The 27,981-nt window shown below is 44.9% G+C and overlaps 1 protein-coding gene across 3 annotated transcripts in view; it reads left to right on the top strand.

Moving 5' to 3' along the window:
• Positions 1-27,981, top strand: part of LOC126088609 (proline-rich protein PRCC) — an 85,180-nt gene that overhangs the window by 43,796 nt on the left and 13,403 nt on the right. For all 3 annotated transcript variants that reach the window (XM_049906830.1, XM_049906829.1, XM_049906831.1), the window contains exon 5: positions 19,475-19,693. In XM_049906830.1, the coding sequence (XP_049762787.1) occupies positions 19,475-19,693 (219 nt within the window). The remainder of the gene's footprint in view (positions 1-19,474; positions 19,694-27,981) is intronic.

Below are 27,981 nucleotides of genomic sequence, written 5' to 3'. Positions count from 1 at the left end.
AAAGCTGTTCACAAGGGGTAGTAATTAATGGTTCACAAAAGTTGATATCGAATTCAATGAGACTTAATTTTGAAGATAAGTCAGTTGCAGCTGGGAATCATCAAAACACTTCGATAATAATACATATAACATAAGTAAACAGAAAGAGAATAAAATTTAACAAACTTCACCACAATAAGTTAATAAACTTTAAAGCAAATACGACACCTGTGACCACTGGAAGAGGGTTAGAAGGGGTGTGCACAGTAACACGGCCTGTTACATTCAAATTTGGAGACAGTATGTGGGTGGCAGCCACGAAATTTTAAATCGGAAGGCTGAGCTGAAGCACGAACTGGAGGCAATGCTCCTCTCTAAGTTGATTAAGAGAATAATGACCAAAACAGAGGCTCTTACCGCAACAGAGGGGCCACTGAGAACACCAAACACTAAGACGTGGTAAACTCTCAGGAATGACCCTTCCCTGGTTAATGTTAACACAGAGAGATTTGAGAGTTTCCAAACCTGCTCACTGGGAAAATCTTGTGAGGTGTCAGCTGAAGAATAACTCCCAGTGTTGTCAAATCTCAGGTGGTGCAGCAGATGGTTTCCACCCACTTGCTGCCCTCAGTGTGTGCCCATGTCGAGATGCTAATTTGCATTTCCCATGTCCTTTTCGGAAACACACACGGCATGTTCAGGAGACAAATCGGCAACGAACTGTAGGATCCATAACATGAGGCCCCATGCCAGCACACAAGCTGAACTGAAACAAACTTCCTGTGCACTTCACCGTGACCTCTGTCCTCACCACTGCAAGTGTCAGCCGTCCAGTACTGAGTCCCTGCCTTGTCGCTTCTCGAGCCGTGCGGTCCACATCCAAAGATAAGCCCTTATGGGGCATGGAGCAGCCTATCAATTCATGCAACTTCCCAGTCCCTACTTGTAGAATATTATCCTTTCATTGATTATTCAATCTGTTTTTCATGTTCATTTCCCCCGTGTGTAGTGTGAAATGGCATTCTTAGAAATACTGTGCTCCACTATTAGCCTTCGGAACAGCTAAAGATGGTTGTGCTGTTTGATAAATTATTAATTAGTACGTAAGTGGGAAGCATTCACTGTGCGTACTCTGATCTGTGGTTTGTGCAGATGGTGCTTAAGCAGTTACAGCAAATGGCAGAGGCAAGCCTTGATGTGAGGTAGAAGAAGTCAGTTACTGTACAGGCCCATTTATGCCTTGAGGCAAAGAGTTGGTAGTGTTCTGAACTCCTAGGGAGTCAGCAGGGCCCCAAACAAATGAAGGACAAAATCGCAGGCTTCTAACTTTGATGTACAACTTGAGAGTTGGACAATGTATATGTTATGTTGATGTTGATTTATAAAGCTCTTTGTGAGCTACTTGGTTTGGGATCTGTCTATTACTGAGTTGAAGAATTAAATACAAAAGAATTTTTATATTAAAATAAAATTCATTTAGTAGCTTGGAATAGTTAATGCCTTCTTACAGCACTACCGTATTTACTCGAATCTAAGCCGCACCTGAAAAATGAGACTCGAAATAAAGGGAAAAAAAATTTCCCGAATCTAAGCAGCACCTGAAATTTGAGACTTGAAATTCAAGGAGAGAGAAAAGTTTTAGGCTGCACCTCCAAATTGAAACAAAGTTGGTCCATTGTAATATGAGACACAATTTAGGTTGAATGAATGACGACACAGCTACAGTAGTTTGGTTCGAGTCATAAGCTTAGCAGTTAAGCTTTACCAGGTAGCCATTGCTATGCGTCAGGCACTCCGTCCGTATTTATATGGGTACCCTTCTTTTTTCACGTGCTTCGTCTGGTTTGAATTGATTGCTTATTTTTCTTTGATCTGTTAAGTGCCGTTCTCTTTGTTATAGGTGTTTACGTCACTCTAAGCTGAAAATGCATTACTGTACTGTGTCATGCATTGTTTGTTGCATTCTGATAATGAGTGTTTACGACCTGTCGCCGCTCCCGGCATGGCTTGCTTTTGTGCGCGCTACTGCCGCTTACATCTAAAAAAAAAAAAAAAGAGAGAGAGGAATTGTCTCATTAGCGAAACAATGGCAAGAGACTGCTATCTGTTGTTACTTACACTGCTGCTTTCTTTGATACTGATCAACAAGAACCAAATAACAGACTGTGTATGATAGATGTTCTGAACTAGAGTCTAGCGAAAATTTTTCTCCGTTTGAAAATCTTTGCAGACGCTTCTTTAGTACATTAAATTCTGCACAGAAATTAGTCATCTTAGATTTAAAGATCTAGTCAATTGCCATGCTTCATTTCTGACTCTGTCACTATTAGGCATAAGAATAATACGAATATAAACATGACATGATATGTATATTCTCCGTGTTTGCTGTCGTCTCACTCTAGTTTCGTAATTTATTAGGCAGACGGGATTTAAATGAGGTAGCAGCAAACACGAAAGAATACATGGCAAAATGTTTATATTCGTATTATTCTTATGAGAATACTGCATGTGATTCACAATTCATAAAAGTTCCTATTAGCAACCATCTTTTCTCACAGGTAGGAAAAAATTCAGAACGTAGAGTTGGCCATATTGACAACATCCCAACAGTCTTTCCAGTCGGATTTTCTTAGTACATTGAAATGCTGCTACATACGAAGATGAACAATATTGACTTTGTATTTACTTTGTTGGATAATGTATGAAAATGCAGTGATCGAAAATCGGGGCGGAGAAAAAAGCTCGTCTTCCATCATTTTTTTAATTTATTTACTGACGCAGAGGTTTTGGCGCCGGTATTTATCTTTGTGCCTGCAAAGCATGTCTGTGTAGCGCTACATACATTCGACGGCAGAAGTTAGTTGTGGCAGCACTTACCAACGTTTTTCAGAACTTCCGCTTACTTCGTACTCGATTCTAAGCCACAGGCGGTTTTCTGGATTACAAAAACCGGAAAAATAGTGCGGCTTAGATTCGAGTAAATACGGTATCCTGCCGTAAGAGGTTTGGTCACAACTGTGGGACGGATTAGCCGGGCCACGAGAATACTCGAAAAAGGCAACTGTGTATTTGTAAGATTTACTAAAGGTAATATTCATTGAGAGAGTGACAGATCCAACACAACTGTGACATATCACACATACCTGTATAAGATGCGTTACATCATACTTGGCAGTGGAGAGATCATCGTGACACTTTTCAATTACAGGCCACATATTCTGTGGATACACATTATGCGTCTTTAATGCAGTGGTTTCCATTTTCCGCTGCATCCTCATGTATTTGAACATCACTGATTCTTCCGTCTTTTAGGGGGAGTTTCCCACCCCGATAGCAAGACAGGGTCCTGAAACTCTGTCCACTCCTCCACCCTCTTTGACAAAGCTGTTGGCAGAATGAGGGCGACTGCTAATGCCAGAAGTTTTTGGCCATCATTGATGATGATTTTTATTCAGAATTTAAGCAGAGGCAAGATTCAAACCCAGGACCCAGTACGTTTTAGTTACTAGTCACAGATGCTACTCCAACCTTATGGGAGAGAAATAGTGGAAGGGAAAACAATTATTGGGTGTGTTGGTGGAATATAAGGTTGTGTGTTGCTGGAGTGGGAGGAGGGAAGGGGATGGGTGGCTGAAAGACAAGAACTAGCATATGTTGAGGCCAGTGGGGGTAAAGAGAATGTAGGATGTATTGCAGGGAGAGTTCCCACCTGCACAATTCATAAAAGCTACTGTTGGTAGAAATGCTCCAGATGGCACAGGCTGTGAAGCAATCATCGAAATGAAGCATGGTGTGTGGGTAGCATATTCAGCAACCAGATGGTTCAGCTGTCTGTTGGCCACAGTTTGGGGGGAAGGGGGTGGGGGTTCATTTGTGCGGACAGAGAGCTTGTTGATTGTTGTGCCCATGTAGAAAGCAGCACATTTGTTGCAGCTTAGTTTGTAGATCACATTGTTGCATACCCCTTACGTGTACAAATATGCCCTTCATAGCTGCACCTCTGTTGAATATGGCTGAAAAGTGGTTGTTGAAAGTAGGCTATTGTCAATTATGCATCCTACATCATATTCGTAGTTCACACACATTAATTGCTCTTGGATGCTGAATGGACTACTGTTTATGGCCAGTTTTAATCTCATCTATCTATGCACAGATAAACAGCTAGCCACATACTGTACTGATATCCTGCAATATTGTTTGAAGGCAGTAACTTAACACACATGTACATAAACACAATTATTAATATATGGTAAGTGAATCATTAATACAGTCTCCATACAAAGTTCTCAAATCACTGTCCTTGAAATCTAATAGTCATTTCAATATGAAAACAATGTGCACAGTAAATAACTAAATTGGAAACAACACAGTTCACAGTTTGACCGTATAGTCACAGTGAGCATTACTGAAATTTGATATGGTTCATAATACTAATAACACATTTACAGTCCAAATTAACCATTTAAAACAGCTACTGAATTATTGAATAAACTCCCAGACAGGAAATTTAAATAAATTGCACATTTTCCGACTAGTATTTAGTACTACGTCGCCTGTGGTACATTGTCCCCTATGGATGTTGCTCTGTTCAAACTCACTGCTGACTGAAATGGCGTCCAACAGGTTTCACATACAGATTTACAAAAATTAAAAATAACTTTAGCTGTTTGTTTTGCTGAATTATCATAAATTAAGCTAAATATTTATGTTTTGAGCAAATAAATGGTAGGAGATTTGTTTTAAAAATGACTTTCAGATACAACAATAATTTCATTGAATTATGCTGGCTAGTTTGCTTAAATATGAGATTCTATTTCAGTAAGAATGTTTTTTGTTAAAGGAGCTGATTACTCTAAAACTACATGAGTGCAAATGTTTCTGACATATTTTTGTCATTAGCTGTAGAGATACTTCCCCAATCATAAATATAAACTGTTCCCTATGAATGTTTTGCTATTTGCCAATTTTTGTGCCATCATTCATGTATGATGTACGAAATTTGAGAAAAACTTAATGATAATTTTGGGGAGAAGAAAAACATAACATCTGGAAGGGATCCATTGGGTTTGTTACAACACAACTACTTGGATGAGATAGGACATGCCTCAGACTGGACTGGAGTAGCTGACCGGTGGAATACTACTGTGGGAAGGGTGGGAAGACTAGTGAGTACAATATTCCTCATTTCGGAACACAACAAGAAGAATCAAAACCATATGAAGGGGCAGGGGCACTACAAATGTAGTGTGTGGACAGTATTTTCAGAATGTGGGTCTCACGGGGAGCATGCCAGAGATAAGTCCCTGCAGTCGCACTATGCTCTGTGTCCTTGGTGGCTCAGACGGATAGATTGTCTGCCATATAAGCAAGAGATTTCGGGTTCGAATCCCGGTCGGGGCACAAATTTTCAACTGTCCCCATTGATATTTATCAGCGCTTGTAAGCAGCTAAAGGTCTGGATTTCATTGTAATTTCATGAATCAAAACCATGTCGGAGATTGTGATTCAGTTGCTCCTGTCTTGGCTGGTATTGAGTCTGAAGAGAATGCTCCTCTCTGGACAGATGGCAGGTATGTGGGAGGTGGTAGGTAAGCTATTCGCACAGCATCCCTGCACACTCCCACAAGCAGCACTTCACCTTCCCCCCCCCCTCACCTCTCCCACCCCCACCCACCCTTAACGTGATATCCCTCCTCCTCCCCACCCCAGCCTCTTCCTTATCCCCACCTGTTCCATTCATGAGTGGAGTGTAGGAAGAATAATTGTTTGAATGCCTCTGTGCATGCAGTAATTATTCTAACCTTATCCTCATGGTCCCTGTGTGAGCGATACATGGGGGATTGCAGTATAATCCCAATAGTAATCATATAAAGCCAGCTCTTGAAACTTTGTTAATGGACTTTCTCGGGATAGTTTACATCTGTCTTTGAGAGTCTGCTAGTTCAGTTCCTTCAGTATCCCTGTGAAATTCTCCCACAGATTAAACCAACCTGTGACCATTCGTCTGCCCTTTTCTGCATACGTTCAATATCCTCTGTCAGTCCTATCTGGTATGGGCTGGTATAGGTCCCACACACTTAAGCAGTATTCTAGAACCAGTCACACAGTGATTTGTATGCGATTTCCTTTGTAGACAGCTTGCACTTCCCCAGTATTCTACCAATAAACAAAAGTATACCACCCATTTTACCCACGACTGAACCTATGTGATCATTCCATTTCATATCCCTACGAAGTGTTACACCCAAGTATTTGTGTGAGTTGGCCAATTCCAACAGTGAATCACTGATATTCTATCATAGGATACCACATTTTTTCATTTTGTGAAGTGCACAAGTTTATATTTCTGAATATTTAGAGCAAGTTGCCAGTCTCTGCATCATGTTGAAATCTTATCAAGATCTGACTGAATATTTTTGCAGTTTCTCGCAGACTGTACTACATTATACATAACTGCAACATCTGCAAAAAGCCTGATTTTACTATTAACATTGTTTGCAAAGTCATTAATACACTCCTGGAAATTGAAATAAGAACACCGTGAATTCATTGTCCCAGGAAGGGGAAACTTTATTGACACATTCCTGGGGTCAGATACATCACATGATCACACTGACAGAACCACAGGCACATAGACACAGGCAACAGAGTATGCACAATGTCGGCACTAGTACAGTGTATATCCACCTTTCGCAGCAATGCAGGCTGCTATTCTCCCATGGAGACGATCGTAGAGATGCTGGATGTAGTCCTGTGGAACGGCTTGCCATGCCATTTCCACCTGGCGCCTCAGTTGGACCAGCGTTCGTGCTGGACGTGCAGACCGCGTGAGACGACGCTTCATCCAGTCCCAAACATGCTCAATGGGGGACAGATCCGGAGATCTTGCTGGCCAGGTTAGTTGACTTACACCTTCTAGAGCACGTTGGGTGGCACGGGATACATGCGGACTTGCATTGTCCTGTTGGAACAGCAAGTTCCCTTGCCGGTCTAGGAATCGTAGAACGATGGGTTCGATGACGGTTTGGATGTACCGTGCACTATTCAGTGTCCCCTCGACGATCACCAGTGGTGTACGGCCAGTGTAGGAGATCGCTCCCCACACCCTGATGCCGGGTGTTGGCCCTGTGTGCCTCGGTCGTATGCAGTCCTGATTGTGGCGCTCACCTGCACGGCGCCAAACACGCATACGACCATCATTGGCACCAAGGCAGAAGCGACTCTCATCGCTGAAGACGACACGTCTCCATTCGTCCCTCCATTCACGCCTGTCGCGACACCACTGGAGGCGGGCTGCACGATGTTGGGGCGTGAGCGGAAGACGGCCTAACGGTGTGCGGGACCGTAGCCCAGCTTCATGGAGACGGTTGCGAATGGTCCTCGCCGATACCCCAGGAGCAACAGTGTCCCTAATTTGCTGGGAAGTGGCGGTGCGGTCCCCTACGGCACTGCGTAGGATCCTACGGTCTTGGCGTGCATCCGTGCGTCGCTGCGGTCCGGTCCCAGGTCGACGGGCACGTGCACCTTCCGCCGACCACTGGCGACAACATCGATGTACTGTGGAGACCTCACGCCCCACGTGTTGAGCAGTTCGGCGGTACGTCCACCCGGCCTCCCGCATACCCACTATACGCCCTCGCTCAAAGTCCGTCAACTGCACATACGGTTCACGTCCACGCTGTCGCGGCATGCTACCAGTGTTAAAGACTGCGATGGAGCTCCGTATGCCACGGCAAACTGGCTGACACTGATGGCGGCGGTGCACAAATGCTGCGCAGCTAGCGCCATTCGACGGCCAACACCGCGGTTCCTGGTGTGTCCGCTGTGCCGTGCGTGTGATCATTGCTTGTACAGCCCTCTCGCAGTGTCCGGAGCAAGTATGGTGGGTCTGACACACCGGTGTCAATGTGTTCTTTTTTCCATTTCCAGGAGTGTATACAGTATGAACAGTAAGAGGCTCAACACACTTCCCTGGGGCTCACCCAAAGTTACTTCTGCATCTGACGATGACTCTCCGTCCAAGATAACATGCTGTGTCCTTCCTACCAAAAACTCCTCAATCCAGTCACAAATTTCACTTGATATCCCATGCTAGCTCATTTATAGATGACAATGATATGGAAAAATTCACCTTCTAATGTTTATGATTTAATTTTGGAATTTAATTCACCCAAATAGTGCAACATCACACTGTCTATATCAAAAACAGTGCAGTGAGACAAACCGCTGTGTGTATTGTATAGATTTTGGATGACACCATGAAGCAATTTTCATTCATATTGCTGCACCTACAATGTATATCACTCCGTGTATCTGCATCTGGTTCAACTGGAAAAGTGTTAGAGTGTCCCAAAATACGACATGAGACTGATTGGCCATCATAGCCGAGGGAGAATACTGTAGCTGTTTCATTATCTGTTGGGTGCTGCATAGTATGTCTGTATGAATGCTCTGATTCTGAAAGACAGTTGAGGTAGTCTGTGATAAATTGACAACAGAAGGTCTGCAGAATATCACAAACGTGTTGTTACAATGTTTTTTGCCAACCTTTGTTCCATGGCATAATTTTTGTTTTGAATCTGCAGCTCGCATACTGTAAATGTTATGTATTTACCTTTCAGAAAAATGGGAGGTCCAGGGTGGAATATGTAAGAGGATAGAATGCTACTAGATAGAGGAAATAATAAGCAGTGGACACACACACACAAAAAGTTCAGAAAATTGCTTAAGGTTGAGAGAAAGTTATTTTTCAAAGCTAATACATGCACATGCGCGGCACACACACACACACACACACACACACACACACACACACACACACACACAACACGGTCTCCTGACACTGTTTCCTGACTGGGCAATTAGTGGTGAATGATAGAGAGGTGGAAGGGATGTGAAGTATAAGGATGGAATGGGAAAGGTACAGGGTGGGGGTGGCAACATACAGTCTTTGACAGAAAATCATTTCGTTTGCTGGCTGCCACAGTGACAGGTTAGAGCTTTTCACTTAAGGCAAAAATGAACTTGGTTGTCTTCAGCAACTGCAGTATCTGAAGGAAGTGTTGCCTCCTACATGTGCTATTCCTCCACTGTACCTGCTTGTCTTCTTGTGGCAAATGTGTAGAGTAACTGCAGAGTTGCTTGTTTGTCGCCATTCCTTCATAATTTTTTTATAACTATAATTTAGCTATATACTAAACATATCTGCCTGATGGAAGCCATATTATAATTTATTTACTTTCTGGTGTACCAGCAATAGGAAACCTTGCAAAAACGTTTCCATGTAAGAGTTCATGGCTGCCTGTCCAACCCAGAACTTTGTGCTCAAGAATTTGCTTTGAGGCAACAGACTGACTGATGGCAGCAGGCCACAGCTCAGATGTTTGTTGCATTTCTATTTGAACCTCAAATCTGCTCCCAGTTTGACTAGCATAAAATTATTTGTGGGCTTTCAGTTGGGTTGTAGCCCAAGGAAAGACACACATTTCTGTAACACTCAGTATATTTATTTACAGATGTCCAGATTACAAAAAGCCGTACAGCCAACTCAACAATCAAGATGGTGTGGGCTGTTAGGTTAACAGTGTCAAGGAACTTGCTATGGCAGAGATATATCATTCATACTTAGCGACTCCACCCCACCTTCCCCCCTCCCCTGCAGTGTGGAGCATGGTTTGAGTGCAGTGGAAAGGGGAGGGGGGTGTCTGGCAGTGAGGGAGACGGCATTGATAGTTGTGACAGGGGCCATGCTGGGAGGTCAATGTGGAACTCCTGTTGGTGGTAAGGGCAGATGGCGCGTCGGCCCATGCGTGAGGATGGAACAGTGTGCGGAGGGACTGTATCCACCCGCGTGATCGGCTGGCAGCATTCGAACAGTAACCCTTCCTAGGGAGGCTACCCTAGCTCGGAGGAGTGTGTGGTCAACCCTGCGCGGGAGCCGGTGGAAGTAAGCAATCGACTGACAAACCAGGTCCCCAGTCATGTGGAGTGAGTTGTCTTGCAGCAGGATGAAGATGTGGCTGTCATCGATGAGGATGCTGACATCCTCCTCACGTTCAGGCGGGACGTCGGTTCACAGAACTGATGGCAGGGGAAGGGGGAGAAGAGGTAGAGAGAGAGGTCGAGAACCCAAGGAACAATGCTGATAGTGACACAGACGCATGTTTTGGTGACGGCTGCGGTGGCAGCTCTGAGGGGTCATAGCTTGAGCACGAGTCCTCAGTGCTGGGAGGCTGCATAACGTCATCGGGCGTGAAAGATGCTGGGTCGAGGTGCCGGTTTCACACGGTGTAGAGAAACAGTGAATGGCGAACCTTTAACCTCCACATCCATCGTGTTAGCGTTGCGGTTTATGACCTCGCATGGGCCTGAATATGGTGGGGCCCTGACAGTGTCGTCGCAGAGAAAAACGAACTTGCATGAAAGGAGATCGGAGGGCACATAGGAGCGGGGGAGAATATGGCGAGACAAGGGGAGGGGTTGGGGGTTCAGGGAAATGTTTGCAAAATGTGTTCGGATCCGGCTTACAAATCAGGATGGGGGTTGGGATTGTAGGGGGAGGTAGGTTGTAACAGCTTCCCAGGGAGCACTGGGCTTTCACCATAGATGAACTCATTTGTGGAGTCCTCGATATCTGGTTTGTATGATGACCATAGGCTGAGGAGTACCCATGGGAGGGCCTCGGTCCAAAGACCATCGTGACACCGCAGTGCTGTCTTGAAAGTGTGATGCCACCGTTCTACCAGTCTATTTGATTGGGGGTGCTAGGCAGTCATACAACATTTGTTGACATCACACAGATGGCGGTGCTATGAGAAGAGTGGTGATTCAAACTGCCGCCCTTGGTTGGTGGTGACAGTAGTGGGGCAGCCGAAGTGGGAAATCCAGGAAGAAACAAAAGCCTTAGTCAGGGTTTTGGCGGTTATGTTGGTGAGAGGTACAGCCTCTACACACCAAGATAAACGATCAATGCAAGAAAGAACATAGCAGCAGCTCTCTGAGGGGGGAAGGGGGCCGATGAGGTCTAAGTGTACGTAACGAAAGCGGCCAGATGGGATGTCGAATTTGCGGAGAGGTGGAACAGTATGCCTGGTGACTTTGATGTGCTGGCAGGTGATTCAGTTCTGGACCCAGGTCTGACATTTGCACTTTATGTCTTGCCACACGACTCATTCGGACATGAGGCATGTCAGTGACTTAATTCCAGGGTGTGCTGGAGAATGTACTATGTAAAACACTGAATGGCGGAGTGGGATTGAGGGGTTGGAGGGTGCCGGTGGAGGAGTCGCACCAGACTTCCTCTTCGAAGCTGGCGAATTTTGCTTTGGTGAAAGACAGCAAAGTGGAGGTGGTATTGAGAAGTTGCTGTGTATCCTCATCCTGATACTGTAGGGATGCAAGATCGGAAAGGTCGACGACCATTGAGATGGTGCTAATGCGGGAATGGAAATCTGCAAAGATGTTGTAGGCACCTTTGATATGGCGGATGTCAGTAGAGAACTGAGAGAGGAAATTGAAATACTGAAAGCGATGGGGGGCAGAGGGGGGGGGGGGGGGGATGGTCAAGAGGGGGATTGCAGTTGGAATCTGCTACTGGTTTATGGTCAGTCAGGATGTGGAAAAGTTGGCCCACGACATCAGGACAGAAGTGTTTCATATCTCATAAACTACTAAAAGTTTGCGGTCGAAGGCTGAGTATTTTTGTTGGGCGCGGGAGAGTTTCTTCGAAAAGAAATGAAGTGGTGTGACCACGCCGTTGTAGCGTTATTGTAGGACCATGTGACCAGAGTCACTGGCATCCGTGGTGACGAAGAGTTCAGCATCTGAGATTGGATGAACAAGGATGACGGCTCGTGTGAGAGAGTCTTTGAGGGCCTGGAAGGCTGCGCGCCTTGGTTCCATCCACGGAACGGGGCTTTCCTGAAGTTTGCTTTTCGGTGAGGGCATTAGTGAGGGTGGCTTGGGTGTTAGCTGCTGCAGGCAAATGTCGACTGTGGTAGTTCATTGTTCCCAGGAACCGACAGAGATCTTTATATGTGGTAGGGGGTGGCAAGGATAAGATTGGTTGCACCTTCGATTCAGGGAAGTGTATACTGGCACCTGACACTGCGTACTCCAACAACTGGACAGATTGTTAGTGCAGTTGCAGTTTGTCAGTGTTGATCTCGACTCTGTTTGATGAGAGAGTGTCCTTTACTATCGTGATGTGGTGTTCAGAATCTTGCATGATTTGCTGAAAATCAGGATATTGTCAAGGTATATGAAATAGAAGTTGAACTGGAGCAAGCCAGAGTCAATAAAGCATTGCTATGTCTTGGCGGCATTTTTTTAACCCGAATGGCCTGAAATGGTACGCGTACAACCCGATGGGGGCGATAATCGCCATTTTCGGAACATCTTCGGGTGCGACTGGAATTTGGTGATAAGTGCATTTGCAGTCCAGTATGCTGAAGTTGTAGCACCTCCTAGAAGGTGAGTGACATCGGGAATGTTCGGTATAGGATAATTGTCCATCACAGTTCTACACTACTGGCCATTAAAATTGCTACACCAAGAAGAAATGCAGATGATAAATGGGTATTCATTGGATAGATATATTATACTAGAACTGACATGTGATTACATTTTCACACAATGTGAGTGCATAGATCCTGAGAAATCAGTACCCAGAACAACCACCTCTGGCCATAATAATAGCTTTGATACGCCTAGGCATTGAGTCAAACAGAGCTTGGATGGCGTGTACAGGTACAGCTGCCCATGCAGCTTCAACACGATACCACAGTTCATCAAGAGTAGTGGCTGGCGTATTGTGACGAGCCAGTTGCTCGGCCACCATTGACCAGAAGTTTCCAATTGGTGAAAGATCTGGAGAATGTGCTGGCCAGGGCAGCAGTCGAACATTTTCTGTATCCAGAAAGGCCCGTACAGGACCTGCAACATGAGGTCGTGCATTATCCTGCTGAAATGTAGGGTTTCGCAGGGATCTAATGAAGGGTAGAGCCACAGGTCGTAACACATCTGAAATGTAATGTCCACTGTTCAAAGTGCCATCAATGCGAACAAGAGATGACCGAGATGTGTAATCAGTGGCACCCCATACCATTACGCCGGGTGATACACCAGTATGGCGGTGACGAATACACGCTTCCAATGTGCACTCACCACGATGTCGCCAAACATGAATGCGACCATCATGATGCTGTAAACAGAATCTGTATTCATCTGAAAAAATGACGTTTTGCGTTTCGTGCACCCAGGTTTGTCGTTGAGTACACGTTCGCAGGCGCTCCTGTCTGTGATGCAGCGTCAAGGCTAACCGCAGCCATGGTCTCTGAGCTGATAGTCCATGCTGCTGCAAACGTCATCGAACTGTTCGTGCAGATGGTTGTTGTCTTGCAAACGTCCACATCTGTTGACTCAGGGATCGAGACGCGGCTACACCATCCGTTACAGCCATGCAGATAAGATGCCTGTCATCTCGACTGCTAGTGATACGAGGCCGTTGGGATCCACACAGCATTCCGTATTACCCACTGATTCCATATTCTGCTAACAGTCATAGGATCTCGACCAACGCGAGCAGCTATGTCGCGATACGATAAACAGCAATCGAGATAGCCTACAGTCCGACCTTTATCACAGTCGGAAACGTGATGGTACACATTTCTCCTCCTTACATGAGGCATCACAACAACATTTCACCAGGCAACGCTGGTCAACTGCTGTTTGTGTATGAGAAATCGGTTGAAAACATTCCTCATGTCAGCACGTTGTAGGTGTCGCCGCCGGTGCCAACTTTGTGTGAATGCTCTGAAAAGCTAATCATTTGCATATCACAGCATTTTATTCCTGTTGGTTAAATTTCACGTCTGTAGTACGCCATCTTCGTGGTGTAGCAATTTTAATGGCCAGTAATGTAGCATGTAGGCATCTGTAATCGTCACACATATGAAAGGAGCCATCCTGTTTGGGGCTGAGGTGTACGGGTGATGACCAGTTACTATCGGAGGGTTGTAAAATTCCCACCTAAAGAAGTTCCTGTATTTGCTGGTGACCCGAGTTTAACTTAAGGCAGTGAGCCTTGTGACGAATGGGTGGGCCCTTGGACATGATGTTGCAATGAACAGTTCTGTTTGTGACAGCAGAAACCAAATGTTCAATAACTGTGCATGGGCGGGGTGTGGTGCCGATTTATTAGGGGTGCATGGCTTGGAAGCCAAGCGTGAGGCAGGCATGAGCAGTATGCATAGGGCTGTCTATTGTCCACAGTGCGCGAGAGAGGTGCGCTCGGTGGTGGCAGCACTGCTGGTGCGCCTGGAGCTTTGGAGTGAGCCGTGCAAGGAGGCGTGAGAAGGGGAATGTTTATCAACACACTGGGTGGGCGCATGCGTGGTGGTGGAGAGGTGTGTTCGGAGCCTGGGTGGCAGGATTGTCATGAGACACATGAGTGTCAGTTTGCGAAACAGGTGAGAGACACATTGAGATGAACACACGTGATGGGGGCGGGGGAGGTGGGGGTAACACTGTGTGGTTGAGACTGGAGTCATATGAGATAGGTGTGGTGTTACTAACCTGTGTGCTGTTGTTGGTGGAGCTGTCAGGTGCGGTGGATGAAGGCTCGGATGTCGGCGATGCCGAGAGGTGTAAATTGATGTTGGCAGAGATTGCGGCAAGCTTGTCCTTGGCACGTGCAATGCGATATTTCAAAACAGCGTTCTCACAGTGTAGGGCACATTTCTTGGCACTTCCCACCAGGACGCAGTTCACGGTTGCACAAGTCGTGCTCACAAGACCTGAGCACTGTTGCGCTGAACAGTTAATGGCATATACAGTCAGAGCAGGTGGCGGAGCATGGTCACATGGTGTGTGAGAGTTAGATGTGTGAAGAAACAGAGAACCTCGAGTAATGATGTCCGCCATGTGGAAGATCCAGGTGAGGGAGAGGGCATTAGAGAGGCGGATTTGAAGCTCAACGGAGCCACAGGTCTGGAGTGTAGATGAGTTCACAGCTCTCAGGAGAGAGCTTGTGCATGTGAGGGGGCGTGTGACCATTGATTTAGGTACGTCTGAGACGTCTGCGCCAGTGTCCACGAGGAAGTAGCGACTCAAAGAATAGCCTTTGACGTAAAGGCGGCCGTTTGACGGGATGGAGGTGCGGATGGAATGTAACATGGGTTGGCACTTATTGTTCGATTGGCTTTTCGGATGCTTGCACAGGGGCATCGTCACTGAATACAGTGTGGTAACAGCAGTAAGGGTACATTGGGAGAGGAGGCAGCCGATTATCCTCTATGTGTTCGGGTTTGTACACTGGAGTGTTTGGTGCAGGTGCGATATGCAGTGGCTTGGGGAGGGGGGGGGGGGGGGGGCAGAGAGTGTGCGTGCTGGGTGCCATGGGTATCAGGTGGCAAAGCAGTCGGTGAGGGGGAGGGGGGTGGGTGGAGCGCATGCTGCCCCTGCCTCCGGCTGGGTGAGCTTCCGTTTCAGGAGTGCCAACCTGTTGCGTGAGCTCCTGCTGGTGGCACTGGTGTGTGTGAACGAATAGACCTGGTCAGCCATCTGCAGACGCAAATTGATGGTTTCCAAGGCGTGAGGGGGGGGGGGGGGGATTAACTTGGAGATCTGTAGGCAGTTTAGCTAACAACACTGACCATATGGTTTCGTCTGACATCTGCTGCTCAGTGACCAGTAGGCATAGCCGGCACCAAAGCTGAGATGAGATGTTCCTCGTACAGCATTCACAGAATAACCTCTTGTGGGGAGTGCGAGAGGCGCTCGATGATAATCTGTTTTGCGAAATCATACTTCAGAGTTAGCGGTGGCGTCATAAGTAGGTCGCAGATCAGGTTTGTGTGCCCGTGCAATTGAGTCATGAGACACAAGAATTTTGAATTGTCGTCAGTGACGCGGTATGGTTCGAACAAGTTCTCCACCAGTACAAACCACGTTGCTGGGTTGTCCTCAGATAGCAGGGGCAGGGTCAGGAAGCGGCCTGGTGGTGGTGACGAAGGCCCAGCTAGTTCTACATCTGAGTCCCTCGTATCACTCGTATGATGTGGATGCTGGGCCAGCGTGGTCGATGCAGACGGCACTGTGTAGGGTGCGATCGAGCAGTCTGTTGTAGCAGATTAGATTGGAACCAAAGTAATAGGAAATGATGCTACTGTAAAACTCCAATGCAACATTTGTGGCATGAAAGTCTTATGCGGAAGGCCTGGTTGGCGCCATGTGAAAAGCGAGTGAGTGAACAGCTGCTGCCGAAACCTCCTGCAAGTTTACTTGATGTGGTGAGGGTAGGTGAAAGAGCAGGTGTACGTGGAGCAGCACAGTGTAATGTTGCCACAGGGCTGTTGAGATGACGAGGGGGTGTGTGTTCAGAGTTAGTATCACTACGCGACACGTTATTCACATCAGGTGGGGGCCCATAAAGTGCACTGAGTGGCCGAACGGTCACTGGGGGGGGGGGGGGGGGGGGGGTAAACTTGCCTGGAAATGTTTGTGATATACACTGTGCGTTGTCCACTTTGTAAACCAATGAAGTGGTGAACTATTCAGGCATGATCGGTGCATGTGCTAGTCGCTAGTGTTGCTACCTCTGGATCACAGAGTCCCAGGATTTTCTTTGCCTGGGTACGGGGTGTTTGTGTTGTCCTCACCATTTCATCATCATCATTTGTGACATTGGAGTGTGAAAAAAATTGGACTGTGAAAAAATTGGGACTTTGTGCAGGCACTGATGACCGTGCAGTTGAGCGCCCCACGAACCAAACATCATCGTCATCATCATCAGGTTCATGTGGTCTGTACTAACAAAGGCAAGGTTGTGCCCGGCACTGTTGTAATGGTTGCCTGATACATAGTTTGTGCACGAAATGCAGAATCCACATCAGCATGATGAAATGTAGGAAATTTTCTCTCCTCATCATCATTTTTGAAATGCACATGTTGATGCACACTCATTGGAGAGGCAAAGCCTGAGAGTGCAGTGACATGCACTGTCAAGTGGTGAAAGTGTTGAGTGATGAAACTGCAGGAAATGTGTTGTAGAATCCAGGTGGTGGTGAAGCAGCGAAATGTCCTGTTGTAGGTGCAGGAGCTTCGATATCCACCTGCTGCACAGCAGACGGAGAAAATACTTGCACTACCAGGAAATGGTATGCGAATTCTTGCTCGGGATGACCACTGTGGGATTTTGATTGGGTTGTAGCCCAAGGAAACACACACATTTCTGTAAGACTCAGTATATTTCATTACAGACTTTCACGTTACAAGAAGTCCTACAGTCAACCCAGCAAGCAAGATGGCATGGGCCGTTAGGTTAACAGAGTCGAAGAACTTGCGTTGGTGGAGATATGTCGTTTGTGCTTGTCAATGCCACATATTTATTATGCGATCTGAGGCTTTCCCAGAGTCTTTGATGCTTCAAAGGTTTTTGGGTGTCCTGCCAGAGGCAGTCATTGAAGGTACACAATGTTTCGGTGAATAATAGTTCCGCCATCATCAGGTGGTACTGATGGGATGAGGGGTCTACGGTGTGCTCCTGGTATATTTCCCTGTGGGTTCAGAGCTCTGGCCTCGTAGGCTCCACATCATGCTTGGTGGTGGTGTGGACGTGCGGTGGTGGTGGTGGTGGTGGTGGTGGTGGTGGTGGTGGGTGCCCGTGCCTTGCATCTGCATGTTATGATTTTCTTTGATTGAGCTGAGTACTGGCTCCCATACCTTATTTATTTGGAAACCCAAGTCCCTGTTTATTAAATTATCTGTCACGAGAATTTCAATAGCTTCTTTAAAAATTGAGTCCCAAAATTTGTTCATGTTGGCCAAGTCTTTCATTTACTTATAATTCATTGAATATCCATTCTCAATGATGCAGTGTCTGTTATTGCCGACTTGCTAGGCTGCAGTAAGCTGGTGTGGCACTCTCATTGTTTGCAGCGATCTCCAGTGGTGCCGATTTTTTGACCAACATAGGTTTTCCTGCGTTTGCAAAGGGCTTGATTGACTCCGGCTTTTTTTAGATGCAGGTCATTTTTGATCTCCCCTAATAGAACTCATATATTGGCTGGAGGGTGGAACACTGGTGTTGATGATACATTGACAGCAAGCAGTATGAAAGGGTCTTCATCTTTTCTTCTTATTCTGAGTTTTCATCTCTCTTTGGATTCTTGGGGTTCTTGCATTTAGGACCAGTCGACAGTGTATCCATTTTTGCAGAAGACAGACTCTAGATGTTGCAGCTCTGCCTTCAGACTTTGTTCGTTTGAAATGATGTATGCCCTGTGTACGAGGGTGTTCAGCACATTATTCTTTTGCAAGGGATGGTGGCAGCAGTAGGCATGTAGATATAAATCTGTGTGAGTTGGCTTGCAGTAAACACTGTGGGTAAGCGAGCCGTCAGGTCTACAATGACCTAGAACATCGAGGAATGGAACTTTCCCCTCTTTTTCTCTTTTCGGCTTAATTTCAGATGTTCTAAGAACTCCTGTAATTTTTTGGGTCCATGTGGCCAAGTGACAAACATATTGTTGATGTAACGGAAGAAATAGATGGTTTCTTTTCCTGCAATTTCTGGTGCTCTCTCTTCGAAATGCTCCATAAACATATTTGCTACAACCGGCATGATAGGTCTGTCCATTGCTACGCCATCTGCGTGTTAGGACATGTGTGAAAAGCTGGGTCAGCTTTGGGCTGAACATCTCGCTGATTAATTTTATGGAGTCTTCTAAAGGAACCTGGGTGAAAAGTGAGAGGATATCAAAGTACACCATGATGTCAGACTTCTGCAGCCTCAGGTCCTTCAGTTGACTGATGAAGTCTCCCGTATATGGCATGTACACTTTACGACATAAGGCCAGCACTCTGCACAGGTATGTATACTGGAAGCACACTGCAGACTTCTCATTCCATTAGTACCACCTGATGATGGCAGAACGGTTGTTGCTCGTCAAAATATCATGGACCTTCGACGATTGCATCAGGCAGTACACCTGATAACCTAGGAAGCAAATCATTTATTGTTGTAATGTCAGTTTCCAAGCAAAATATCTATGATAGGCATTGAACACTTTGTGATAACAGTACCAGTGTGGCAGTTGGTCACATAGAATTCAATAAGTGTATGTGTCAGTTGTCCATTGTTTTTTATTTGAAGCAATAGCATTGTTCTTGAAATTACATATTGAGTTTCTGTAACTATTAGTATGTTCTGATGTTGGCACCTACTTGGGGTTCATTTGAAGTTTTATTTTTTATTATTAATTCCATTAGTTTCACCAATTAATGCAAAAATACAGTGAAACCGTTGCAACTCTGATAGGCACTGCCCGAAGCAAGTAGTTCATCATGCAGTCCTTTAATCTGTTTCCATACACATAGTATTCTCTCTCTGTCTTTTTAGTAATGCATCAGTTATAAAATTGTTGTTACTTTTAATGGCTTAATTTCAGTTACACCAAAATGTAACTAAATTAATTTCTATGAAATATATTCACAGCTTCAGAGGCTCTGCGGTCGTCGAGCCAAGAGACAAGGGCAGGCAATGGAGCTGATTGATGTGAGTGGAGATGCTATCATGCCAGATCCAAAAGAGTGGCTAACAAAACAGCTAACACAAGAGCAACAAACAAAGGTTCATGGTCATAGTCATCGGAGAAATGATGGTCCAACAACACAGCAGAGACGGAAACATCAAATAACTTACCTAGCATTCCAGGTAAGTATAATGAGTGCAAAAAGAATAACTTTAATAAAAATAAGCTTTAAAAAGTCTACTATCAGTATATTGTGCCACCATAAAAAAATGTTTGTGTCTTTTAAATTATCTATTGAAAAAGTTTATTACAATTTAGAATAAAGCATTCTATTGCTTAATGTTAATTCAAATTGACTCTAAGTAATATTAGACACAATTTAAATCCTAATAACAATATCTTGTTTCTGAAACTTTATCGTATATAGTTTTCAATACATTTTACCTCCCTCTTCTTTTAGAGATTTCTGAAAACAAATGATAATGTAACTCGTAAGATATTTTACAAAATATATATATAAAAAGAGTTCCTCTTTCAGATGTGCCAATGTGCTTTTATTTCTCATCACAGTCATAATTTATGCACTTCAGCAAGCCGAGGATGAATCTGTGTGTATCTCCTACAAAGCTATTAATGTATTTGGTGCCAAGTGGCACCCATAGTTTTGAGGTCCTTGAAAATTAGCTTGTCTCAGACATCATATGAACTTTCTCTTGGTGTATTATGAGGAATATTTTGATGAAAGTATACTTCAAGAATCTTGAACATAGCTAATGTCTTTATATGCCCACTTCACCATAATGATGTCCAGTCCTACCAGTTGCTAACAATGTAGGAAAAGACAGATTGCTACTTACCATAAAGAAGACACGCTAAGTTGCTGGTAGGCACAATTAAAAGACAATTACATAAAGCTATCAGCCACAGCCTTCATCAGTAATAGAGACACACACACCGTTCATACACACAGGCAAGCACACCTCAAGCACGCACAACCGCCAACTCCAGCAATCCATAAATTAGTATAAATACCCGTGTCATATACAGGCTTGTGGAAATATTTCATTCTGAAGTACCGCACGTATTGAAGAATAGAATTTGGAAGTTTTTTGTTTAGTGATGTTTATCATTTAATGCACAGTGTTGTTTGAAGGGACAACAGTACCCAAGTACTAGAAGTTGTCAACAATCTCTCTACCTACATCTCCCATTTTTAGACACACTAATGGAGTAGTAGTAACGGCAGCAGTACAATTATTCATCTGTGGATCACTGATATGAGGATACTGAACGTGCCATAGTATTATAGGTTAAGAACACACAGTTAATATGTGCTGCCATCTACATATTAACAGGTCTAGTTTGACAAGAATAGTACAATTAGTCGGCCGTGGCCTAGTATTGGGAACCACTTCAGCATTTATGTGAAGTAATTTAGGGAAACATGGAACATCTAAATCAGGATAGCTGAGTAATGATCAGAGCTTCCATCCCCCCAAATACCAGACCAGTCTATTGAAAACATTGCTGCTCCCTCATTTGGTTGATCCTGCGTGCAATACTGTTTTGTTTATACATTCCTGTAGAGAAATTATTTCATAAATTAAAAAGCTAATACCACACTGTTCGTCCATCAGTCACACTTTTAGATGACATTAGAAACATAACAATGGTTTTATTATTAATTATATGTGTGCATCTTTCCATTTGTTTGGCTAAAAAACTGTGTCAGCATCCCTTTGTAACAAGCAAAATCTTGGGCTCACAAAGAGAGTGAGATGTTAGTATTATCCTTTGAGAATGTTGGATGTTCTTGGGGATGGGGAAAACTCAGAATACAGAAATATTTATAAAATGATAAATGCTTTTTATTATCATGAAGTCACGTTATATTTTTGTACCAAACCCCTCATCACATTATCTAAGGACACCTTCACCATCTAGAATGTATTGTTTAACAAGTACTTTTGAAAAAGGTTTGTATCCGTAGGGTTAGCATTCATAACTTTCCCGTCACACTGACTTGCGTTTTTGTGGCCACCACCTTACTATGTGACAATGGTGAACCCCATTTGCTTCTGGCTCTCATGAATCCAGGTCAGTCATCTGAGTTAAAACTTAATATCTCGTGATTCGTATCACGATGCTGTTTGTAACACAATTATTCTAGTAAAATTCTCTATATGCGTATGTTTGCGTAGTTATTTCTTTCATTATTGATGAGGAATATGATGAGTATGCACACTGGACAGACATATCGTGCCACATCTGGAATTGTTTGGTGTTTCTTACTCCATAAACTTTGCGATATCAGTGACATATTTGATTAACCACAGGATACTTGATTAACCACAGGTACTATACCAGCTTTGGCCTGTGCTACCTTATCTCAATTCCTGTGTCACAACTAGCTACAGGGACTCTTTCAGCTCCAACCTTTGCTACCTTATCTCAACTCTTATGAATCAACTAACATTTTCTCCCCGTGTCATTTTTCCGTGGACACTTGCTAAGTTTCCTCACAATAACACTCTCTGATCTCTTGCTTGTAATCCCCTACTTTGGTTCCGACCATCATCTCTGGTAGGTGCTGGCTGTACTTCAAGGGACCAGGAGCAATATAGCAATGACGTCGTGGCCAGTGACCCATCTCACATCCGTGCAATATCCCTGCATCACGTTGTACTGTTTTGGGTAGACGTTGTGTGACGAAAACACAAATAATCTTACCATAAGACATTGTTGCAGCTGTGAATTATCTGTTGCACCACTGGTCTATGCTGTATCACAACTTTCACTTATCAAACTAGAGAAAAGAATTACAGATATAAGCAAAATAGAAAGGAAGAGAAGTAGTTCTGAATGTGACTTGGGCACACTGTGGACACCATTCCACATATCCATTAGCTTCATAACTTACATGTGTGCTGTTTACATTTATCTAAATTTATCAGGAACCAAGGTTTGTCACATCTTAGCCAAGTACTTTACCTACATTGCCTGGCATAATACCCTCCTTATCAGCATGCCCACCATACTACATCATGTGACTTGATTTGTAGACCCACATGTTACACTGAGAGCATATAGCTGGTCTTGTAGGTTCGTACATTGGACCCTTTCCTAGTACCAGAACCACATCGTATGATATGCTAGTAGCAAAGAGTATAGAGGTGGACACGCAGCCAGGAGTCCACAAGTGATTATATCACACATGTGCTGCTACTTACTCATTATGGTGCTGCTGGGGTTCTGCTTCCAGCTTCTCCTGCACCATCCGCTTCGGACACCACTGAAGTGGTCCCTTTGTTCTGTAACAGCTATAATGAAATGGGGAGCAATTCTTCCAGTTGTCAGGATGGCAGTCTGCTTTTCAACCTGGGCATTGTGGGTTGGATGGCATGCCGGGGTCCAGAGGAGTCTGTCGGAGGTGAAGGTGCAGCAAGACAGACAGAGTGCAGGAAAACACTTTATTATTCATCAAGCTATATCAGATACAAGTGCGTGCAATTGTCTGTTGAGCACAGCCTGGTGTTGACCCACAGTGTCCTCATATCAGTGTAGAGGTGGCAGATGTGCTTGGAGGCAGCACAGTTCCTTGGCAACACTGACACCAGGAGCTGAGATGGCAGTTGCTGATTGAAGTCCCTGTGGTTTGGCTAGTGATGGCCAGCACAGTCCACATAGCTGGGCAGCAGTGTGGAAGCAGGGTGCTGTTGGGCACTGAACCCCGAACCTCGGCATACAAGTTGTGGTCCGATGATGATGAAATCTATCCAGTGGGTACAGCCACCAGTTCAAACCTGCCCAGTGGTTCGATTGACACGTATAATAATGCTGTGGTCGACAGACAAAATAACTGTTGTAACACTAACATTGAATATGTTTGTCTCCTTGTGTCTCCTTGACACTAGGAGCAGGAATCCAAGTAAAGCTGTGAGCAGTGAGGTAAACAGTATGGCACATGGAAGTTTAGGTCAGTCCTGGAATCTTGCTCGGATAGCCGAAATAGTTAAGATTGCTGCTCGTGACAAGCAAGATATCCAGGTTTCTGGTCTGGCTCAAATTTGTGTGTCACCAGTAGGTAACATCTTCATACCTAAAGCCATTCTTCTTAGAACAAATCTGTAATTGCAAATGAATTTCATAAAATTTGTCATGACAGAGATCTTGGTTAACTTTTACTTAATTGTTTCTCATCCTTTACCATCACCTCATTGACAAAGGTTAAGGCATCAGGTTTTGAATCCTTTCTTTACATTGTTGTGGGAGCGTCATCTATTATGATGATGAGTAGCAGTAGTCACACAGAACTTCCTTGTTTTATCCCACTATTCATATTGAACAGATGTGATCCTCAGTTCTGGACTGCAAATAAAGGCAGTTTTTCATGCACAAACATTATTATATATGGCTGAATATATCAGAGACATAGCAGATCCTCAGACTGGAGGAGGATAGGGAAGGAAACTGGCCATGGCTGTTTCAAAGGAATGATCCTAGCATTTGCCTTAAGCAGTTTGGAGAACCACAGAAAATCTAAATCTGGTGGATAGCTTGATGGCAATTTATATCACCATCTTCCTGATTGCAAGTCCAGGATCTTACTGTTCCACTGTACCAAAATGAAATGTATTTACAATAAAGGGCATACATATGTAGTACTACACAATACTATATTAAAACAGAGTTGTGGCTGCACAACCTTGTACACATGATGTAACTGGCCGAGCATCAAATATATAAAATTTCTTTTACAGACTGTAAACACTTCTTTCTTGCACAAGCATTAAAACCTGCAAAAAATTACACATGTGAATACAATTATTATACTTTCAATTAAAGTAATTTTCTGACTGCTACATTGACCAACCTACCATGTATGCCATATAACTTACACATCTGAAAACAACTGATAAAGTCTTTATTATTCTTCATGTAGCCATGAAAGAAACAATATGTTTGACCTGCATGCTAAAGCTGGTCAAAGATAATCTGTCACATATTACAGATACTGGCAAAGGTCCCGAGTTCAAGTCTCGATCCGCCACACAGTTTTAATCTGCCAGGAAGTTTCATATCAGCGCACACTCCGCTGCAGAGTGAAAATCTCATTCTGGAAACATCCCCAAGGCTGTGGCTAAGCCATGCCTCCGCAATATCCTTTCTTTCAGGAGTGCTAGTTCTGCAAGGTTCGCAGGAGAGCTTCTGTAAAGTTTGGAAGTTAGGAGATGAGGTACTGGCAGAATTAAGGCTGTGAGAACGGTGCGCCTTGGTCCGGCACAGAGTTTTAATCTGCCAGGGAGTTTCACTGGAAACATCTAATAGGACGATACATCACACAAACTTTTATCCATAATAATAAAGGAGTAAAGGAAACTACTCACCAAATACCAGAAGCACTGAGTCGCTGACAGGCACACACCAAAGAGAATGAAAACTTTTCTAGCTTTTGGAAGAAAACCTTTGACGAGCGAGAGGACACACACACACACACACACACACACACACACACAGATATGTAGTGGCTCAGAGAGATGAAGCAGGTACGCATACTAGAAATGTGGGAGGGAGGAGTGGCAGGTGTACGTGCTGGGCATGCGAGACACAGGTACCAGAGCTAGTGAGGTATGATGCTTGATGTGAATGACATGGGGGGTGGGAGGGTTTAACAGGGCATGGGAAGGGGAAACTTTTGGGTAGAATGTGTGGAGACAGTGGGTTAGTGGAGATTGGAGCAAGCAGGAGCAAAAGTTTTGTTGTAAGAATAACTCCCATCTGTGTAGTTAAGAAAAGCTGGTGCTGGAGGGAAGGGTACATGCATGCTCTAGCTCATCAAAGGATTTGTTCTGAAAGCTGACAAGATTTTTACTCTCTTTTGTGAGTGCCTGTCGATGACTCAACATTTCTGGTGTTCAGTTAGTGGTCTCCTTTAATCTTTTTTTTTGTCGGAACAGTTTTAAACTTTTACTCTATGATGACATGCACATATGTACCATTAAATGTTTCTGAGAGTTAGAAGGTGATTAAAAATTATTCTATAATTTCATTAGACAGTCGATGATTTTGCCATTTTGTTATATTTCGTAGTATGAAGGTAACAATAAGTAGCACTTAATATATAGCACACTCTGAATTGACATGCAGGGGTTGAACAGAAGTATGGGAACACCAAAGACACAACACATTAACATGCCTAATACAGCGCAGAAAAACTGTTGGCATTCAAAACAGCTGCCAGTCATCCCAGAATGGGTAAATACACACCCTGAATCATTTTACAGGGAATCTTGTACCATTATTCTTGCAAAATAGTGGCAAGTTCAGGTAACGATGACGGAGGTGGATAACAATTGTGCACCCTTCTCTCCAAAGTAGACACAAACGCTCATTAATACTGAGATCTAGTAATTGTGGTGACCAGGGGAGATGCCACAATTCATCCTTTTGCCCATTAAACCAGTACTAGATGATGCAAGCTTCATAAACAGGAGCACTGTCATTGTGGAACACAACATCGACAGTGGGGAACAATTATTGTACAAAATCCTTGGCAGTAATACAGCCTTGCAGAATAACCGTGGGGCTCCTGGAGTACCACGATACAACTGCCCATATCATCGCCAAACCCCTGTCATGTTTCACTGTTGGCAGCAAGCATTCTGCATTGCAGGCTTGCGACAGTGTATGCCAGACATAAACTTGGCCAGTACTTGGAAAATATTGTGAATTAAGACTTTTCTGACCAAATGACTTTGTTGCAGGCTCCATGGTCCAGGTTTTATGGCTTCAGCATCTCGTTTTCCTGTTACAAGCATTTGCATCACTGATGTATGGTTTTGGAATTCCAGCTCATTCTGCAATTCGCAACTTATGGACTCCCTTCATGGTGCTTTGGTTCTGACAGGATTCACGAGTGCAACATTCAGTTCTGCAGTGACTTTTGCTGCTGCTGCTGTCCTCTTACTTTGAGTCAACATCCTCATCAATAACCGCCTGTCACGATCACTCGACATCCATTTCCATCTTTGTTGTGACTAAGCGGGTGATCTTTTTCTGCTTTCCCCATATGCAGTATAAATCTTTGATAAGGTGCCTCTTGAAACACCAAACACTTAGGCTATCTTTGTTACAGAAGCACCCCTCACAAGAACACCAACAAGTTACACACATTCGTATTCACTTAGCTCCAACATAAATCACTCACAATATTGTGAGATGGAAAGTTTCCACTCACCATATAGCGCAGATGTGGAGTCGCAAATAGGCACAACAAAAAGACTTTCACAAATAAAGCTCTCGGCCAATTCAGCCGTCGTCAAAAATACACTCCTGGAAATGGAACAAAGAACACATTGACACCGGTGTGTCAGACCCACCATACTTGCTCCGGACACTGCGAGAGGGCTGTACAAGCAATGATCACACGCACGGCACAGCAGACACACCAGGAACCGTGGTGTTGGCCGTCGAATGGCGCTAGCTGCGCAGCATTTGTGCACCGCCGCCGTCAGTGTCAGCCAGTTTGCCGTGGCATACGGAGCTCCATCGCAGTCTTTAACACTGGTAGCATGCCGCGACAGCGTGGACGTGAACCGTATGTGCAGTTGACGGACTTTGAGCGAGGGCGTATAGTGGGCATGCGGGAGGCCGGGTGGACATACCGCCGAATTGCTCAACACGTGGGGCGTGAGGTCTCCACAGTACATCGATGTTGTCGCCAGTGGTCGGCGGAAGGTGCACGTGCCCGTCGACCTGCGACCGGACCGCAGCGACGCACGGATGCACGCCAAGACCGTAGGATCCTACGCAGTGCCGTAGGGGACCGCACCGCCAGTTCCCAGCAAATTAGGGACACTGTTGCTCCTGGGGTATCGGCGAGGACCATTCGCAACCGTCTCCATGAAGCTGGGCTACGGTCCCGCACACCGTTAGGCCGTCTTCCACTCACGCCCCAACATCGTGCAGCCCGCCTCCAGTGGTGTCGCGACAGGCGTGAATGGAGGGACGAATGGAGACGTGTCGTCTTCAGCGATGAGAGTCGCTTCTGCCTTGGTGCCAATGATGGTCGTATGCGTGTTTGGCGCCATGCAGGTGAGTGCCACAATCAGGACTGCATATGACCGAGGCACACAGGGCCAACATCCGGCATCATGGTGTGGGGAGCGATCTCCTACACTGGCCGTACACCACTGGTGATCGTCGAGGGGACACTGAATAGTGCACGGTACATCCAAACCGTCATCGAACCCACCGTTCTACCATTCCTAGACCGGCAAGGGAACTTGCTGTTCCAACAGGACAATGTACGTCCGCATGTATCCCGTGCCACCCAACGTGCTCTAGAAGGTGTAAGTCAACTACCCTGGCCAGCAAGATCTCCGGATCTGTCCCCCATTGAGCATGTTTGGGACTGGATGAAGCGTCGTCTCACGCGGTCTGCACGTCCAGCACGAACGCTGGTCCAACT

Source organism: Schistocerca cancellata, chromosome 6 (genome assembly GCF_023864275.1).
Source record: "Schistocerca cancellata isolate TAMUIC-IGC-003103 chromosome 6, iqSchCanc2.1, whole genome shotgun sequence".
NCBI lineage: Eukaryota > Metazoa > Arthropoda > Insecta > Orthoptera > Acrididae > Schistocerca > Schistocerca cancellata.
Note: the sequence above shows the minus strand (reverse complement) of the source record. Positions and strands in the feature narration are given on the sequence as shown.